The following is an 18,828-nucleotide window of genomic DNA, read 5'->3' on the forward strand; positions in this document are numbered from 1 at the left end:
CACAAAATAGTACTTTAACCTTTTCACAAAAGGGTTTCATGACAAGGGAACAGTATGTACGACTGGAATCATCTGTACCCACATGTATTCAGCATGTGCACTTGTACCATAAATAACTTTGCAGTGAGGGCTCGACATGTGTAGTTGTGTTAGATTAAAAGCTAAAAGGACAGTCAGATTCATTTTCTCTTCCACTGTGCAATGAACGGTTTACATTTCATGCTCTCATACTGTAATCGTGTAAATGGATGAAAAGTTAATTACATTTTTCACATGCCGATTTCACCACATTCGGCATGTATAAAATGTAAGTATTCTCCAGAATACAGAACCCCCCCTCATATATATATATATATATATATATATTTGTATGGAATTAGATTACATAGGTAGTTATCAAAGTTCTAGAAAACTCTTCATGTTTTTCGGTGATGGACCTGACACGATCTATATGTCAGGCAACCACACAAGTAGATTAAAATAAATACTATAGATCAGCAGCTGTGAGTTAAAGAAAGTGTGCTGCATGTAAAAAAATCACAGTGTTGTGTATTATAGGAAGTAGTGGTGAACTGCAATGATTTACAGTCTACTGGACAAATAGCAGTACAACTACTCATCCTCTTCATTTTCGTCCATGAAGACCTCACAATTTTTTTTAAAAAAAGAGCTTCCTCTGCTCTCTAATAGTTTTCCACAACTTCTTTGGATACCTTGTCCTCAAAGACTCGTCCAAAACATGACCGTCTACAGTCTCTTCTGTGACCTGAGTGTGACCTGAGTGTGAAAAGTCTGCAGCTGAGCCATGATGCTGCTGTGGAGGGTCTGTGAAGTGAAAAACTGCTCATCTAGAGTCATCTGCACCAAACTAACTAATGCCTCAGCACGCATGGCCTGCTTTGCCTCTACAAGCTCCCTGAAACGCACACAATCATCAATAATGAACACTTCTTCTAGGTTGTTGCAGATAACCTCTGAAATCAAACTGAGCTCACTTTATTGCAGCCATCTTCTGGTTGATTGTATAAACATTATGAAGGTGCATTGACTTTTTCAGTGCATTCAGCTCAGAGGCTCGTCCCTCTGACTGTGCATGAAGAGCCTCCAATGATGCAACCTGCTCGTCAGCTCTGCAAGTAGAAGTTGGAGTCCTTCAGCTTTTCCGATGTGGCCAGGGCAACCTCAGCCGTCTCCTCAGCCTGCCTCTGAGCTTCCTCCAGGGCAAAGACCTTCTCCTCCACAGCCAAACCTGTATCAGTCTAGAAAGTGAGAGAAATTATTTAGCCATGTGGTTTGACTCAGTGCAAACAATCTGTTCTTGTCATTGATTTATGTCACACTGAGCTGTTGGGGTTGTGACTCACAACTTGTGAGATATTACAAATGTATAGGCTTACTGTAGTCCACCATGAGACGAAAAAACTATCAGTGAAATGTAAACATCATTTATACTTTCATTTATAGCCTTAGGTGTATTAGGCCATTGCGGGCAGTGTTTCACTGAGTAGGACTGCTCTCCAGCAGCAACAGGATGTTTCGGATTTTTGCATTGTGATGAGGTACCTTGATTTGTGAGACAATTAATTTTCCAGATCAGGCAAATATTTCAATTCATATTTTGTGATACTAAATTATATGCTGCATAGAACACCTGCTAATAATAAAAGATATCTAGCATTATTTATATTTCACAATAACCGATGGGGCTGTGTAATGTAACTGAAACGTGACCATGAAGTTGGACGTGCTAAAATATCAACAGGTGCGACTATACGTGCCAAGCCATCCACTTTAAAACGTCTTACGTCCCTTGATTTTCAAAATAAAGTCACAGAGTAATATTTTCCTTCATATTATCCTTTACATGGCTCAAACTTAAGGTAACTCAAGCGTACTTTGTTAGATATTTTCCTGTCCAATAGTTAATTCGTTCATATTTATTCGTTCCTTCAAAATTTAAAAACGTAATTCTTTTATTTTGAAGGCCAGTCATCAATTTCCGCAATGTAACGTTCTGTTTAGCTAGCTTGATACAAACATTTTGTAACGATACTTCATGGCGACAGGTAATTCTCCCCGTAACGCCGAAATTACTTTCATGAAAACCTGTTGTCGATTTAATTTCACTCTGTTACACGGCAATACGAAATAGAACAAGAAAATGTTGGACTTTTACAATGAATTGACCAACCCGACAGAAAACACGATTTGAAAGTTAGCTAGCTAACTTAGTTACTTGGCGGGCGTCATCTCCATCACCTGTTGGAGGTCTGTGATTCTTCGACACACAAAACCACCCCATTATAGAGGCCCCGACGGTGAAGATGTTAATGAAGAACAAAGCTGGAGAAGCATTGGAGTTTATATTTCTCCTGGACTGGTACTGCTGAGTCCAACAAAATGTCCTGTCGGGGCGTCATTGACTTGCGCCTGGCCATGGCAGCAGGAGAGGCCCTGAAAAGGTAAGTGCCTTCAGTGAGATGAATCCAGCAAATTGTGTATTTGCTATCATGTTGTGTATTATGTTAGACCCTTTGACCATGTCAGTCATTAGACCCCCATATTATTCAAAGCAACTGCTGGGGTCGGGGGTGGAACAAGTGCTCAGATCCACCACTTAAGTAAATACCAGTGTAAAAGTGCTCTGTTGGATGTTAAAGGCCTGCATTCACTTTAGCTAAGTAAAAGTGCATTAGTATTAGCAGCAAGATGTATTTCAAAATGACAGAACTAAAAAAAAAAAACCCTTTCAGAGTGATAAAATGTGAACGCAAGCGAATAATGTTTTAGCTGGTTTGTGCTGTTGTGTTTATTTGCAGTCATGCATCATATTTGACGAGCTTTTAATTTATCTGCACTGTTGGAAGGCTGTGAGATACATGTATTCGAGTAAAATTGCAGTATTTTCCTCTGAAATTCAGTGGAGCATAAAAAAAAAAAAAAAAAAAAAAATTAAAAATGCAAGCAAATTCCAAGTACCTCAAAACTGTACTTTTGTAAATCACTTGAGTAAATGTATTTCCCACCTCTGGTTCTAATTCACTCACATTTTAGCAGGCTGCAGATTCACCTCAAGGGGTTGCTCTTTAGTCATTTTCAAATTGCTCACTGTACATTTCTTTGTGTGTGAATGCCACCCACCATCCATCGGTGGAACTGGGTGACAGGAATGTTTGTGTGCAGCAGATGTATCGTTGTATAGAAGGCAGTAATTACAGTTTCTCAGACTGTCTTTTTGTAATTTCATGCAAGGCACCAGGTCCAGCAACAGCAACATCTCTGTATTTGTATGGAAACCTGTTTACTGTATGAGAGAAACAAGGGATTCATGGGCTCTCCCTTGAATAATAATAATGCTCCTCTCGAAAAGCGTGACATAGACAAAAGCTTAAACACAGACATCAAGATAAAACAGTGCAGTCTCTTTCTAATCATGTAAGACTTTACAGGAAATCACAAAGCCCTGAGCTTAACCTAGTGCAACACTATGTAGTGCTTGTGTGTTACATGTATGTAGTCATGCATGAAATGCAAACAAAACAGGGATCCATTGATGAAAACTTTGTCCAGTTGTGCTAATAATCAATAATCCCACTCCCTCTAAATGTTTAGTGACTGTAGCTCTGTTTAAGGGCTATGGAAATTAATGAGTGTTTTACGTTGGATTGTTTCATATAATTTAAGTAATTGAACACAGGGAAACTCAAAAAATTGAAAATATGACTACATCTTCAATAAATCCAAGCAGGATGATGAAATATCTCCAAAGTTTAATGGTACAACATATAGCATTTTTCCAAAACAATGAATGTGTTCTGTTGCTTTCTAAAGTTATTAAGTGATTAAACAGTGGTGCCTCACACTTGTGTGAAATGGAGTAAGTTAAAATGAATATAAGGTGTCACTAAATTTAAATTAAAGTGTAATTGATTGGAAACACAGTAAAGAATCTGTTGGTTCAGCTTCTCTCCAGCAGCTGCAGTTCTTCTTCACTCTGCAAAGAAACATATTTATCCTGTCAGTTTGATACATCTACACACCGTACAGCCAAATATTTCATTAGTCTGTCTCTTTACGGAAAAACGTGTGATTCTTTAACCTTTTACAAGTGGATACCTCTGACATTCAGCATCATTGTGGACTCAGCTGTCCCAAGTTTGTTCTCAATGACAACTTTGTATTCTCCGTAGTCTCTGGGTCCCACCCTGAGGATGAGCATGGAGCAGACTCCACATACATTGGTGATGTGGTAGTTGGTGTTTGTGTTCAGGCTGATATTGTTGCGGTACCATGTCACACGTGGAGCTGGATCACCCTTAACTGCACAGCTCATGTAGCACTCATAGCCTTGTGGAGCTGTGCGCCTCTTCAGGGGAACGATAAATGATGGAGGTGATTCGAAGTCCAAGGATTTTGTCTCTGGCATGTTTACTTTGAACTTTTCTGAAAAGCAAAAAATACATATAGTTTAGGGCTTCACTGAATTATGATATACTTTCCAGAATTGTTGCAGTATAGCAAATGTCAATGTGACCATGAATAGGTTTTTCTTAATACTCGCTTCTGGTTTTACTTTGGCTCTCTATGAACATTACCAATACTGTTCTGACTCAGTGGTTATATTCATAAAGACATGTATGTGCACTGGTAACTACAGTGGCATGCAAAAGTTTGGGCACCCTCATTATCCCCTAGTTAAATGAGTAGAAGATGGACTGATCTCCAAAAGTCATGAAAAAAAAAATCATTGAACATCTGTGGATAGACCTTAAAACATGCAAGACGGCCCAAGGATCCATGTGATTGAGCTGGAGGCACGAACCTTTTTCCTTTTTGGTTTCAAACATGGGGGATTCTGAAGGCGGTGAAAGACCCATGTCATTTTTAGCAAATACTCTGAAGTTATACTGTCGTCCAGGCAAAATGTTGACAACTGTGAACTTATTGTTGAAGAGGTTGTCTGCCACTGTCCTCCAAGTGCGTTTGAAGGAGTCCCGCTTGGATATCATGTAGTGTAGTCTATCATCCCTCTTCTCATCTGGAGATGAAGTCCAGGACAGAGTCACTGTTCCCGGGATGTTCTGATCCAACTCTACCGGACCTGGAGGCTTTGGATCGTCTAAAAGCAGATTTAGAGGCAAAGAGATCTAGATTACTGATATTACAGGGTTAGTTTGCTAATTTTCAATTCGAGTCCTACTATTATGATGTGGATCAGACATCGAAGTTTTGGTTGGAACAATATTGTCTTTATAGTGGCTCTACAAACCAGTAGCCAACAATGTTATAGTATTGACTTTAAACCACAGAAAAATTATTTTATAGTGTTGTTGATAATTGTGTTACATTAGAGAAGAAATTACTTAGAAGAAAACTCCTTCAACCTTTGACACTGGATGGTGTAGGTTACTTCAGATTATCTTTAACCCTCTAACTATGAGTGTCGACTGATAGTTGCAGCCATCTGCGCAAGTTACTGTAGCTTAGTGAAAAAATACTATCTCCTTACCTGAAAATCCAGTTAGGCCTGACTTACAAAAGCTTGTCAAACTTTATTTCCTACATGGAGTCCATAACATGTGCAGTATCTGTCTCCAGCTCAGTTTCTATTTGCTGTATGTTTGTATGTTTTTAACAGTTTAACACTTGGATCCAGTAAATCCGACTGTAATTTGTGCATGCAGTCTCTGTAACCTAACTCTTCCCAGCGAGATTCACCTGTAACTCTGATTTCAATGTTGAAGCTCTCCTGGCCAACAATGTTCTTGACAGTAATGGTGTAGATGCCTGTGTCAGACCGTTCAGATGTGGGGATAAGGAGCTGAGAACCTTTATCAGAGTTGGTGATTGTCACATGTTTGGCCACTGGAGTACCATCTTTTAGCCAAGAGATCTCTGGCAGTGGGGAGGCCTGTAGACAGTAAAGAACATATCAAATTTTCATTTTTTAATCAGAGAACTCTGATTATGTTATGCCTCACACAATAAAATACATTCTCATAAGAAACCATCAGTAAGAAAACGCCTGGCACAATACCTCAAAGTTGATGTTCAGACGAACTGTGTTTCCAGATCTTACCACCACAAAGGTCTTCATATTGCGATCTTTAAACTTTGGCTTTACTGTGAGGGTGAAATTTAGAACAAATTATTTAGATTCTGGTATTTATACAATTTAGCTAACTGTCTGGTATACTCTGTTGTCTTTTCCTGTGGACATAGATAGTAATGTTTTAAGGAAATAATACAAGATTAGGATGAAGACATTTGTAAAAAATAATCACTGCAGCATTTGTATAAACCCAGGTCCATTTCCAATCTCTGGGTACACCAGCTGTTCAAAATACTGCATAGCATTGCACACTGTGAACCTATTTCTGCCCTGCAGTGTTGCAAATGACTGAGCCACCAGGTGGCATGACTAAATAAACAGAAGCCAGCAGTTTTAATACATACATATACAGACAAACATCCCGTATCAGTGATATGCATGAAACTCCTTTGGTTAAAAACAACAAAAAAAAGTCACTTTGCTCCTATTATAGTGGTGTTTTGTTGTTGTACCATGCCTTTAAATTGCTAAGGTTGGTTGGAAGCTGCATTTGAACTTCAGTATTAGATATTGAAAATCAAAACAAAATAATATTTTGTTCATGTTGGGATGCCCTGAATTATTTTAAACCCTTTCCTGTATTTCTGTCTTGTCTCAACAATCCCTTCCTTCAACTCTAATATCCATGGATATTAAAATATTCTAAGAAACTATACTGTACAAACACTACAGAAAATAAAGACAGTAAAGCTGCTGTGCAGACGATATTTTCTTGGTGTGGAGATGTGCAGTATGTTTTACAGCTGTAGGACTATTTTTAAGGAAGAGAGTGCACTGCGCAGATGTATTATGGAAAAAAAGCTAAATATTTGTTATGACTTTGTGCGGATACTGAATATAACCTGATTTGGACATTTGTGGAAACAAAGAGAAAACTGTTATTCATTCATCTTCACCAAACTGTCAAGTTGTTGATTTAAATGTAAAATGTTCTCACCAGGAGGAGGCATGGCAATGATGTAATTGTCAAAACCCTGAGGTTCTCCATCACCTCCATAATTGGTGGCAATTACTCTCGCCCAGTAGGTGGCCATTGCCTTCAAGCCAAGCACGGTGTAGGATGTTAGTGTAATTGGAATGGCATTACAGCGGGTCCATTCAAGGCTTTCTATTGGTCTGATCTCCACATAGTACCCTTGGGCTTCATCCTCTACACCTTTCATTTCTTTAGGTTTAGTCCAAGCCAGTGAAACTGTGGTGTAATTGGAGGATGTTAACTTCAGGTCTGTGACTTTGCCTGGGGGTTCTGAAATTACAGTAATGTGAGGTTATTAGCTGACCAGTGCTTTTATATTGCAGAAACAGCTACAGACAACAGTAGGTTGTAGGTTCACTGTAAGGCACAAGTTGCATAATTTTCAGTAATGATAACTGCAGCACAAAAGAAGAGTGTGACTGGCTTACTCATTGGATCTCTTGCAATTACTGTGTCACATGGAATACTAGGATCTCCAGCACCAGATAGGTTGATAGCAGACACTCTAAATTCATATGCTGCACCTTCAAACACGTCTTTCACTGCATACTTAGTATCTGTGGAAAAAAAGATGAAATGATTATCATATCACTAGAAATACTCATTGAAGTATGCAGATACATAGCACTGTAAAAAAAATCATGTGTGTTCCTGCAGCGTGTCATATGAGTTAGGTACCTGTAATAGGCCCTCCTTGATTTACAAGACTCCAGTAATTAGTGCCTTTCTTGTTCTTTTCCAAGTTGTATCCTACTATTTTGGTTCCTCCAGTGTCGCATGGAGGAGACCATGCCAGATTGATGCAGTCTTTGAAGGCACTGACCACTTTAGGTGCTGTTGGTGGTCCAGGATAACCTGAAGTTGGAAAAATGATGTTTTGTCAATTGCATGCTGTTATGTTATATTCTTCTGTTCTTCCTATTATCTCCAAAAATAAAACTTCACACAGCTACAGTACACCAAAGCTTTATTCACCAAACAAAATTTAATAGGTAGCTGAAATTTGCAAGAGAACTTAAAAATGTTTGGCAAATAAAGCATGATATATTGGAAAAGAGTGTTTTCATTTGAATGGACTGGCAGTGAAGTTCACACTAGTCTGAACCTACAAAGAATTGTAACCTTTTGTTTGATGGAACTTAAGAGGTTTTCATCATACAGCAGCAAAAGTAGTCCTTGTACTACAAAGCCTTATGCTTACGTAATACACCAGCTGGTATGTCCTCTGTCTGCAGGTAATCACTGATGCCTTCTGTGTTCTTGGCTCTGATCCGGTAGCAGTATCTCCTTCCAGGGTTCACATCTGAATCTTTGAAACTTGGGTTGTTGCCAGGGATCTCTCCAAGATTTGACCATTTATTACGCCCTACTTGTTGGCGTTCTATGATATAGTTTGTGACTGGGCATCCACCACTATCTTTTGGTGGTTTCCATTTGAACTCAACAGACGTTACAGCACTTTCCATAATGTCCACTGGTCCTTGTGGTGGTGTGGGTTTGTCTATTGACGAAATGAAGATAACTCATACTAACAGCAAACAAATCTATCTCCTTATGTGCAGTACAATGTATAATACATGGCAAACTTTAGTGTACTGTTGTCAACTCACCCAGTACAATAAGTTTGGAAATTGCCTCTGTTGTACCGTATTCATTTTTTATTTTGATTTTGACTTCTCCACTGTCTTTCCTTTGGCACTTAGTAAGGCGTAGTCTACTCTCAGTAGTTGATGTTTCAATCTTCACATTGAGGCCAGGCAAAAGCTCGTCATCATCCTTGTACCACTGTGTATTCACAGGGGCCCCACCTGAGAATGGCAGCTTCCATTCAGCATTTTCCCCTGCCTTTATAATGACTGGTTTTGTGAATTTTCCGAGTGCCTCAGCATCGATTTTTGGTGGATCTTCAATTTTGGGAGAAAGAAATAGTTTTTGTCAAAAACTGAAGCCCTTTAAACAGTGGATACTTCAGCAATTGATGGCAAACCATGTTACTCATTTTTATCCTGACCTTGTATATTTAGTGTTGCTTCTGATTTACGGCCCTCAGCTTCAAACCGGTACACAGCTGCATCATCTTTTTTACAGCAATCGATTATCAACCTGTGACAGGCTCCATCTTTGATAATTGTTACCCCATCCTCATTGCTTAGCTTGTCAGATAAAAAGATTCAATATTCATAAAACAAACATTTTGATTAAGATATGCAAACAATATTTTTGACTAAAATGGACGTTTATGGTTTTACAAGCTGGGAAACAGCTATATGCATGGCAGTCATCCTATATACCCACAATTCTCTCCTGAATAGTTGACTTACCAGTTTTCCATTTTTATACCAACGTCCCTCAGAGGTCTCGCTGCTTAATTTGCAAGACAGCTCTGTCAGTTCACCAACATTAGCAACAGTATCTGACAGCCCACTGACAAGCTGAACACCACGATCTGCAACAGTAAGAACAGATTCAAAATTTAGAAATAACCAAAGTCACTGTGTGTATTATCGTCATGTCGTATGTCACCTTTGGTAATTATAATATGAGAATTTATGAAAGGTGGTATATGTGATGTATTAAAGGTTCAGTGTTTAGGCTTTGGGGACAACTACTGGTGAGGTTGCAGACTGCAACCAGCTGAACACCTTCTCACCTTACCCTCCCCCTCCGAGCTTGTAGGAGAACTATTCCATATCTGCCATATTCTTCCAGTAGATCCCCCTAAATCTTACACTCTGGACCTTTTATGTCACAATCTGTTACCTTTTCTACATTAAAAACATAGCATTCACTGTTACATTTTGTAACTTATTTCACCTTGTTGATGTTGATACAGTATGCAGTGAAAATATTAGAGAATGACCATGTAGCATATAAAAACCCAATAAATTTTACCTAGAACAGTGTCAGGAACCAAAGGTCCAGTTCGTAGTCGCTTCTTTTTCTTATCCGTATCATCATTTTTATCTCTGTCCTCTCCATCTGTCAGTAGGTTCTTATTCTTGCCATCCCCATCACCCTCGTCTCCATCAGTTTTTCCACCAGACCCATCATCAGTCCCGTCACCTGAACCATCACCAGTCCCATCACCAGAACCATCTCTTCCATCTCCTCCATCCCTCAATGCAGCTCTAGCTGCTGCATCTGCGGCATCCTTTTCAGCCTGTGCTCGTCTGGCTGCATCCAAGTCATCTTTCTCTTTTTGTAGCTTAGCCTGCTGGTCCAATGCTAGTTTAGTCAGGTCATCTTGATTCCCAGTTTGGGTGCCGGTACGGCCTTTACGACCATTTGGATCAGCTGAACACATACAAGCAGTGGGATTAAATCATTTATTTTGTTGAAATATTTTTTTTAAATAAGAGAATATTGAAGGATTATATATATCCATGTATCACACTATCAAGAGTAGACTGATATTTATCAAAAATATATTAAGAAGAAAAAACAGAGATGTCCCACCTTTCACTATGAGAGAGGCACTGCTGCTGGTTATTCCAGCAATGGCATGATATGCTCCATTATCTGCCATTTCACAGCCTTTAATCCTCAGTGTGTGAATTAGTTTGTCCTCTGAGACAGTGATGTCATATTTGTCTCCATGTTCAAGTGAGGAATCCTGTTTTGACCATGCAATTCTGTTGAGGGGTGTTGACAAGACACACTGAAAGATGGCATCCTCACTTTCCACGGCCTTCACATCCTTAATCTTGGCTATGAACTCCACAGCAGGCACTGAGAGACGAAGAAGGGTGGATTTGGATGAAGTGGTAGATTAACTGATTGACTCTTTCTTAAATACTTGAATTGTTTTGCCAGCTGGCAAAACTGTCATCCTTATTACAGTTTCTTTACCTTGAAAGTCAGTTGCAAGGACATTTGTCTCTTCAACATCAACCTGGTAAAATCCAGCATCTTCTGGTTGAGGATCTTTGATGCTGAAAACATACCTTGTCCCAGTTTTCTTAAGGCAGTGCTTCGAATTTTCATCATCGTCATATGGAACCATTGTCCCATCCTTTTTAGGGAAAAGAAGTTAGATTACATTTTTTGATTTCTTTGTTATTTGAGCAGCAATGCTTTATCTTGGAATACTCACCTTGTACAAGTTTATTGCACTGTTTGGATCCCACAGTGTCATGTCCAGGCCAAATTCAGCTCTGCCATTGGGTTTTACTTCTATTTGTTTCACATTTTCCACTTTCTCTAGGACCTGCAAAAGAAGGATTAAAAAGTCCTGTGTATGTATCTGCAGGTTTTGCTCTGAACTTCACTGCTGAAGCCATGACATTTTGATCTTAAGTGGCCTTGAACGGAGCATAGATGTTTACTTAAGATGCACCAGGTTAATTTAGCCTCAGGCAAAACCTGTCCCCATGCACCAGGGAATCTTGCAAATCTTTTAAACCCATTTGCATGAGAAATGCTTTTATCGAGTAATTTAACTCCCTTGACAATGTCTTTCTGACCTCCAATGTTTAGTTTTTCACCTTGCGGCAGTGATGCACAAGTGTATTCCAGTACTTTGTGACATTGCTAGTGGATGTGATTACAAAGCACAGCTGACCACAACCCCTGGTGGAACAGGCTTGAGATTTTAAACCAGAGAGTGCAACGCCACTTTACATACTTCTGTTGAGTTACTCTTTAAAGTCAGCCAAAAATAAACAAACTAGCTGATATTTGTGCCACCAGGTTTTCGTTTCCTTTAAGCGAATGTTATAAACTCACACAGCTCAAATCAGTTGTGAACCTTGTTTAAAACCTCACCACCATTGAGTGGATTCAGAATACATGAGTCCGAATTCAGTTGTTACAGACTGCACACAGTACAGTACCTTTGCCTGCTCATCTTGCCTTTCCTTCTTCAGCTGGTTGAGTCTCTTCAGCATCCAGCGGAAGTCAGTAACACCAAATTCCAAGCAGATTTTTTCATAGTCCTTCTTTGGTGCACCGATAAGCAGTTCCCAGAGCTTAGGATCAATTTCTCCCTCTTTCTTTGGTGGGAGTTGTTTTTTTCTGGTGACAACAACACTGAAAAAGAGGAACAGAGTAGTGTGTTTTTTGGGATTTGCAGCAGTAAACATTTAAAAATGTTTGACTTGAGCTTACGTTTTCTTAAGCATTGATCTGAAATCCTGTGGTGGTTGTCCACCTGCGGAAAGAAAACCAGATTTAAATTAGAAGAAAAGTCATGGGACGCTTTTTCCTTAATGCCAAACAATTCCACTATAGTATTTGTTTAAACTCTGTGTATGGATCTTTCCAAAACCTTCACATGTAGAAACGCCCAAAAGTAACACAATGTACAGCGCTCAACATTACTGCTTAGACCCAAATTAAGGAAACCCCCCCCCCCCCCAACATAATCATGAAAGTCATTCTAAAAAATTAAGATGTGGCTTGATGGATGAAAGAAAGAATCACTTAAGCTTCTTCATATTGTTGTGGTAAATTTCATACCTGCCTGGCCTGTCTTCTTTAAGCCAGCTGGAAAAAAGCATGAATAGAAACACAAGAAACCATAAGTGAATTGTCAAAATGTATTTTTTTCATATTATACTGTAATTTGATTAATTTACAATTAACATATTGTAGTATGTCACATAATCAGGTCTTTTACCTCCAATTACAGTGAGAGTTGCAGTGCAGACAGCCTTTCCGTACTCGTTGGTGGCAAAGCATTTGTAGGGGCCAGCTTGATCCGCTTTTACACTGAGTATCTGGTACAGAAGTAATGTCATAGATTGCATCTTTAGTGCTGAATATTAGGTTCTGGCTCCCATTGACGTGACAAATGAACGTCTCTAATTGAATCCTGTGAAATACTTTGAGGACAAATCAAAGTTCTTAACTTTGTAGTACCTCATTCTTTTGCATAAATATAATAAAAATATGAATACTTATTACAGATCAGCATGTGTAGGAGTACAGGAGAATGCATTGTGATGTTAGTATGATACACATTAGGTTGTGTTTTGTCCAATGTGGAGAGGTTAAACAATATTTTCTCACCTCAAGAATGTGCTCTTGAAGTCTCTCATCATATCTAGTTTTGTAGTGTTCAGGGTCATCAACTTCGCCTTTATTACGCCCCCATGTTACAGTTGGTGCCGGCTCTCCGCTGACCATTGCTTTGAAAAATGCTTTTTTACCTGAAACAATCAACAGTGATATAGTTGTAGATAGTGTTTGATGTTGTTGTAATCATGATTTTACTTATTATGTACCCTCTTGAGTGGTCACAGCCATTGGCTTCCGGCTGAAGTCAGGTGTTGACTTTCCTACAGGGAGTTGCTCAACATACTGAGTGATCATAACCCCAGGAACTCTGGATCTTTTCTGGATAGCCACTGTTAAGACCAGGAAATAGCAGTCAAAGTCAGCTGTGTGAGATTGTTAAAGCAACCACAGACAAAAGAAACAGAAAATACAGATGTTCTTAATGCTTTGTGTGTCAGCAGAGTTATATTCATTATTGACACTGTTCAAACATGCCTGAGTAAAACCCTTGGATAGGATATGGTTAAAATGAGTTTGAACAACCTGAGAACGATGACCAACAACCTGTTTCTTGCCAGATATCTCAAAAGTGATCACAGCATTTAAACATCCAATTTTAAATGTTTAAGAGCAGCAATATTATCTTTAAGTCCCGATATACTGAAGACCTGTTAACATCTTCACAAGTGCTTTGTGTGTTGTTGCAGTTACACAGAAATTTCACAAGAGGTCAGTATTTCCTTTGTCTTTGTCAACCATTACAGCTGCTACAACATGGCAAGACCTTTCATTTCTTGAACTGTGCAGATTTAAGATATACCATGTTTGACTGAATTGTATCGATTTTTTTTGTCTAGAGGCACACAAATATATGGCAACACCCCTCAAAACCAGCTCAAGTGTTGTCATTAATTGATTTTAATATAAATTCCGATGAATTTGGGAAAAATGTGTGAGAAACCAGATTTTGTTTTGCTCATATAAAAGAAGTTAATTTTACTTACACGTTTGCAGTTTGTGATTGCAAAGAACTTTGCAGAAGATCATAAAAGGTCATGTTAGTGCACGTTAAATGTACAAAAACACATACCCAATATAAAATCTAATTGAAAATGCAGTTTTAAAAATGTGTCTTTCAAGATGGTTTGCTTTTCTGAGGCCGAAGTCGAGGAGCCACAGTGTCAATAGCGCTATTGCTCTTGTTTTTTTAACTCGAACCTTGGAACCACCAGATGGGTGAGGCATTTTTTTTTTTTTAGCCTTTTCCTCACAAGGATTTCAACTGTCGGATGACTCAGTACAGAACACAAAGTTCATCCAACAGCTTGTGAAATTCCGACCGTTACTCCTCTTTCTGCACAAGCATCATACCACATAATGACTCAGAGCTGCTTCATTCACCCTGGGGCTTCAGTCTTTTCCTCTGCATAATATAGATAGGGCCAAATGGCTAATCATCGTGCAACTGTGTGCAGAATCAAATGTGTCCTACAATTATTGTAGTAAAATCAGGTCTTAAACCATATGGAACTGTTGTCGTCTTGGGATTGATTTAACTGTGCTGAGTTAACTCTGTAGGTACCGTACCAAAGCTTAAATCCCATTCAGAAGTATTCAATAAGAAAACACGCTATAGTTTGATTTTCAAATGGGTGTTACAGAATCTAGTGAGACAATGACAGTTAAGTCATTAATTGTTTGGTTCACAAAATGTCAGAAAATAGCAAAAATGGCCACAAATAAGCCATTTTGTAGTATAGTGTATTTAGACCAAAAACCAGCAATGGCACAACTTTGACAGCTTTGTATGACTGCTCCTAAACACGATGTATCCCAGCAGTTTGACATATGAGGGATGGCTTCAAATCAATAATTCATTTGGGGCTCATGAATTGAGATCAGTCACTATAAAGTTTCTTGGTTTTAATTGTGCAATCTAAGATTCAGTTTTAGAAGAAACACACTCTTTTGGTTTGAAATGTGACACTGACATTTCGTCGAGGTAACTCTGTGTCACTTTCTTTATCAGGTTTCTAAAAAGATACCACAAGTTCATTCTGTATATCCGTCATTAATTTTAAAATGTAAATATTTGTTATATCCACAGCTTTCTAAGTATGGTAAGCCATAATAATCACATTTTGGAATTTAGCAAACTTGTACCACCTTGTACCACCTTTATCTCACCTTCCTCTACTGTAGTGGCACAAAATTACATGGAAAAACATGTAAGAAGGCAGATTGTAATGTTGAACGAACCATTTTTTTCTGTTCAGTAGCCTGACATGAATTACATTGCTCTGAATGCTACAAAATGAACTCAATTTAAACGAAATCATTTCTAAAATAGATAATTTGCACTGACATATTGTATTGTAAACTCCGTGGTTGACTAATTGTTTCACAATTTCTTTTTAGATTATCCTTCTTCACCTTTTCACAGCAAACCTACTCCAGTTAGAGGGCATATATTGAATATTCATCAAACGGCATGTGTCATCTCTCAAGGGGTTGGTTTACGCTCTTATATCATCTCAATGCAGGCAGGATTCTTTTAACCTTGTTCCCCAAGCATTGATTCACACATAATCCAAGTCTGGTAGGACACAGTCAGTCGTTCGCTTCTGCATACCAATCACTCCTGGAAGAACTGTCAGATTTGGACACCAGCAGACTTAAGGATACCTTCAGTAAGAATTTGTTGGCTGTGTAAAGCTGATATCAACAGCCACCAACACTGGGCCTCTAGACTGGGTGTGAGTAGTTTGACACTCTGAAATTTCTTGGAGGTGGAAAATGAAATTGGTACACTTCTTGTCCTTCGTGTATATCCATGAAAGACTTCTCTCCATTTCAAGTACTAAAGAAATGTTATTTCTCACATCAGATGACTTCAGATGTCTTGAAATGGTTTTCTTAAGTGTAGTTTCTTTTCCTCTTCTTTCCCTTTTTTCCTCTTTTCTGCAGTCATATTTTACTCACCTTCACAAGTAATTTTTGTTTGTAGATGTAAATAAAAACTTATTAAAGCTCAGACTATTCAGCTGGATAAAAAAAAGAGTAACGTGTGTCAAATTATGTATATGTATACATATGTATATATAAGGTTTTTGTTAAACTAGTGTAAATTGCAGTTAATGATACAACATATTTATCTGTAAACAGCCTCTCCATATTTCTACGTACAACAAACAAAACACAAATATCCCTCACATTTTCCAAACTTACCGGGGGCTTTTGGCTCCTGGGTTGTTACTGAACTCATTGCAGTGTGTTTTGATCACTTTGTGGCTGAAACACAAAGACAAACTGTTACAATCATATGTATCTACATCAGCATTCATCATACTTACATCATATAGAACCAAACATATTGCTTGTGGTGATAATGAGGGAAGGGTGAACATGAACTCCGCAATAATGATATCAGTCAGACATGTATTTAGATGTATTTGCAACATCAACAGAAGTGTGGGAAGCAGCTTTACTCAACATAACTGCTGTATTCACACATGGGCATCAGGGAGCTGCTACACAGGCTTTGCGTTATGGACTGCATACAAGGGAGTGTAAAGTCTAGTTAATGTCCAGGCCAGCTGATTTGGATATTTGCGTTCACACAATGTTGAGCAGAGGAAAAGCAAGCTTTATTCAACGGTAGTGAATGTGTTTGGTTTTTTGTTTTTTGTTTTTTTTAAATCACCCTATGCGCCTTGAAACAGACAGGAAAATATAATAAAATGATAGTAATGACAATAGAAAAGCAAAAATAGTCATGATTCATAAAATGAAAATGATTGAATTAGAAATAAGTATACTGGCATATCAAATATTTTGATGAAAAGATAAGTTTCATACATTTGTATGCTGTAGAGTCAACAAGCAGTTATATTTATCATTGATTAATATCTCCATTAGGTTCACATTTAACTTACTTGTTTGTTTTACAAAATGTCAGAAAATAGCAAACATGGCCACAAACAAGCCATTTTTGGTACAGTTTATTTAGACCAAATACCAGCAGTGGCACAATTTACACAGCTTTAAATGACTGCTCCCATCCCAGTTTCCCAAAATTCATCCCAAAACCCTGTCACTTTACTTATTAATTAATTAATTAATTAATTGTTTCAGCTCTAATTTTGATATAATTGATTTAGAGCTCCCTCCACAGTCTCAAGTACTGTATACTCAGAGACAGGACTCAACTTCATGACTAAATTCTTGAACTGCTGGGTCATGAGAAACTGGGAGACCTACAACTGAGGTCGTGAGCCAGAAAAGGTTGAGGAACTCTGGAGGTTCTCCTCATGTATCATCTGTGTTACCGCATGACATCAGTCTGTCAAAAATGGGATGCCTTGACTCCTGTGTGAGTCGTGCAGACATTTGGAGACATGCTGGGACACAGTAAAAGGGGAATGTGAAATCCCACCTAGTGGCTGACTCTGCCCAACTGCCTGTGGAGTCAAGTGGCTGTACCAGCAATTTAACTGCTCAGGATCCAAACATAGACGGGAGCAGAATGTCTTGGAATCAAACTGTTAAGCCGACGCACATATCTGTAAATCTCTTTTGTACCACCAACTCTTAAAATTATATTCTGCACAGTAAGTGTCGTGAGGTGCCTAGTTGTCAACTACCAGCAAAAGACTGAAAATCGACTTTAAACTCAAACTGCTTGTCCAGATCAATCATGTAGGTCTGTTTTGTGTTTCTGTGTATTTGATTTCCTTATTGGGGAAAAAAAAACTCTCCAGAGTTAATATGAGATACAGAGTTTGTTTTAACCGAGCCCTTTGTTTAAAGGCAGTGAACAGGTAATGACTTTGACCTACTGTGACTGTCATTCTCAAGAGCTTTAATTCAAGTACAAGTGGATAGTAATGACCAAAAACTGTTAATGTAGATTATTTCTAATCTTAAAGTTACTTGAGTGGCGCTTTTAGTATCTTCAGAGCTGAGAGGCTTTTAATTAGATCAAAGTGGGCTGTATATCAAGATTATGGCCATAAGGATTTTTTACACGGCCCTTTAATTTAAAGACCGTAGGAGGAACACTGGAAAAAAATGTGAAAAGGATATCTGACCTTGAAAATCTACAACCCATCAAAAAAAAAAAAAAAAAAAAAAAAAGATATTATATAAAGGCTTCGATGTGTCACACAGTGCAAACTGATCATAGTTTCATACTCAGTCCTTTGTTTGTCGTAGAAAGCCAGTTGGGAAGGTCACCTTCCTCACTGAGACATGGCACACACTTGAGATCATCAATATCAGTATTTCATGATGACATCAGGAGGTCCATTTATATATTTTTTTCTTTATACACGGTTTCAGATTTCTTCAGACTTTACGACATCAACTCTTGTGAATATGAAAAAAAAAGTAAACTTTCAGGGTCGAGGTATTTTTACAGACATCACTCCTGTTTCTGTGGTGTTTGTTACGGCACAGGTTAGCGAGGCTACACTAACAAACCATCCACTAACATTTTACACAGCTGTATAAAGTATTAGCATGTCTGTAGGTCATAAAATGTTTAAAAAGATCTATAAAATGGTTATTTTACTATGTTTGTCTTTTGCTTTGTTAGGGTTAGTAGTGAATCAAATGCTCTGACAGCCTAAAAACCCAACCTAATGCTTATTTATGGTAAGCAAATCCTGCAATTTATTTTTAGAAAATTAAATTTACTACGTTTACAAACCTAAAGTGCTTTTTGTCTTAGAATAAAGCAGCA

At 38.3% G+C, this 18,828-nt stretch overlaps 2 protein-coding genes across 2 annotated transcripts in view; both read right to left on the bottom strand.

Annotated features, from left to right (window-relative positions):
* LOC143327616 (cysteine and glycine-rich protein 1-like) overlaps positions 1–18,828 on the bottom strand; it is a 314,154-nt gene that overhangs the window by 132,526 nt on the left and 162,800 nt on the right. The gene's annotated exons all lie outside the window — the stretch shown is intronic.
* LOC143329137 (immunoglobulin-like and fibronectin type III domain-containing protein 1) lies at positions 1,125–14,330 on the bottom strand. The gene is made up of 24 exons (XM_076744892.1): positions 14,312–14,330; positions 13,647–13,655; positions 13,313–13,435; positions 13,098–13,237; positions 12,706–12,805; positions 12,546–12,572; positions 12,195–12,237; positions 11,921–12,116; positions 11,182–11,295; positions 10,938–11,100; positions 10,545–10,817; positions 9,981–10,382; positions 9,410–9,534; positions 9,100–9,241; positions 8,699–8,992; positions 8,290–8,589; positions 7,767–7,943; positions 7,517–7,645; positions 7,050–7,358; positions 6,038–6,123; positions 5,719–5,911; positions 4,823–5,119; positions 4,124–4,443; positions 1,125–1,259 (listed from the first exon to the last, which is right to left on the bottom strand). Exons 1-24 carry the CDS (start codon positions 14,328–14,330, stop codon positions 1,125–1,127), a joined length of 4,116 nt encoding a protein of 1,371 aa, XP_076601007.1.

Source organism: Chaetodon auriga, chromosome 2, assembly GCF_051107435.1.
Source record: "Chaetodon auriga isolate fChaAug3 chromosome 2, fChaAug3.hap1, whole genome shotgun sequence".
NCBI classification, from domain to species: Eukaryota; Metazoa; Chordata; class Actinopteri; order Chaetodontiformes; family Chaetodontidae; genus Chaetodon; species Chaetodon auriga.

Coding starts and splice junctions, on each gene's coding strand:
- LOC143329137 (XM_076744892.1), bottom strand. Junction 13,238..13,312: donor GGCTGTGACCACTCAAGAGG/GTACATAATAAG, acceptor TGATTGTTTCAG/GTAAAAAAGCATTTTTCAAA. Junction 12,806..13,097: donor TTCAAGAGCACATTCTTGAG/GTGAGAAAATAT, acceptor CTTCTGTACCAG/ATACTCAGTGTAAAAGCGGA.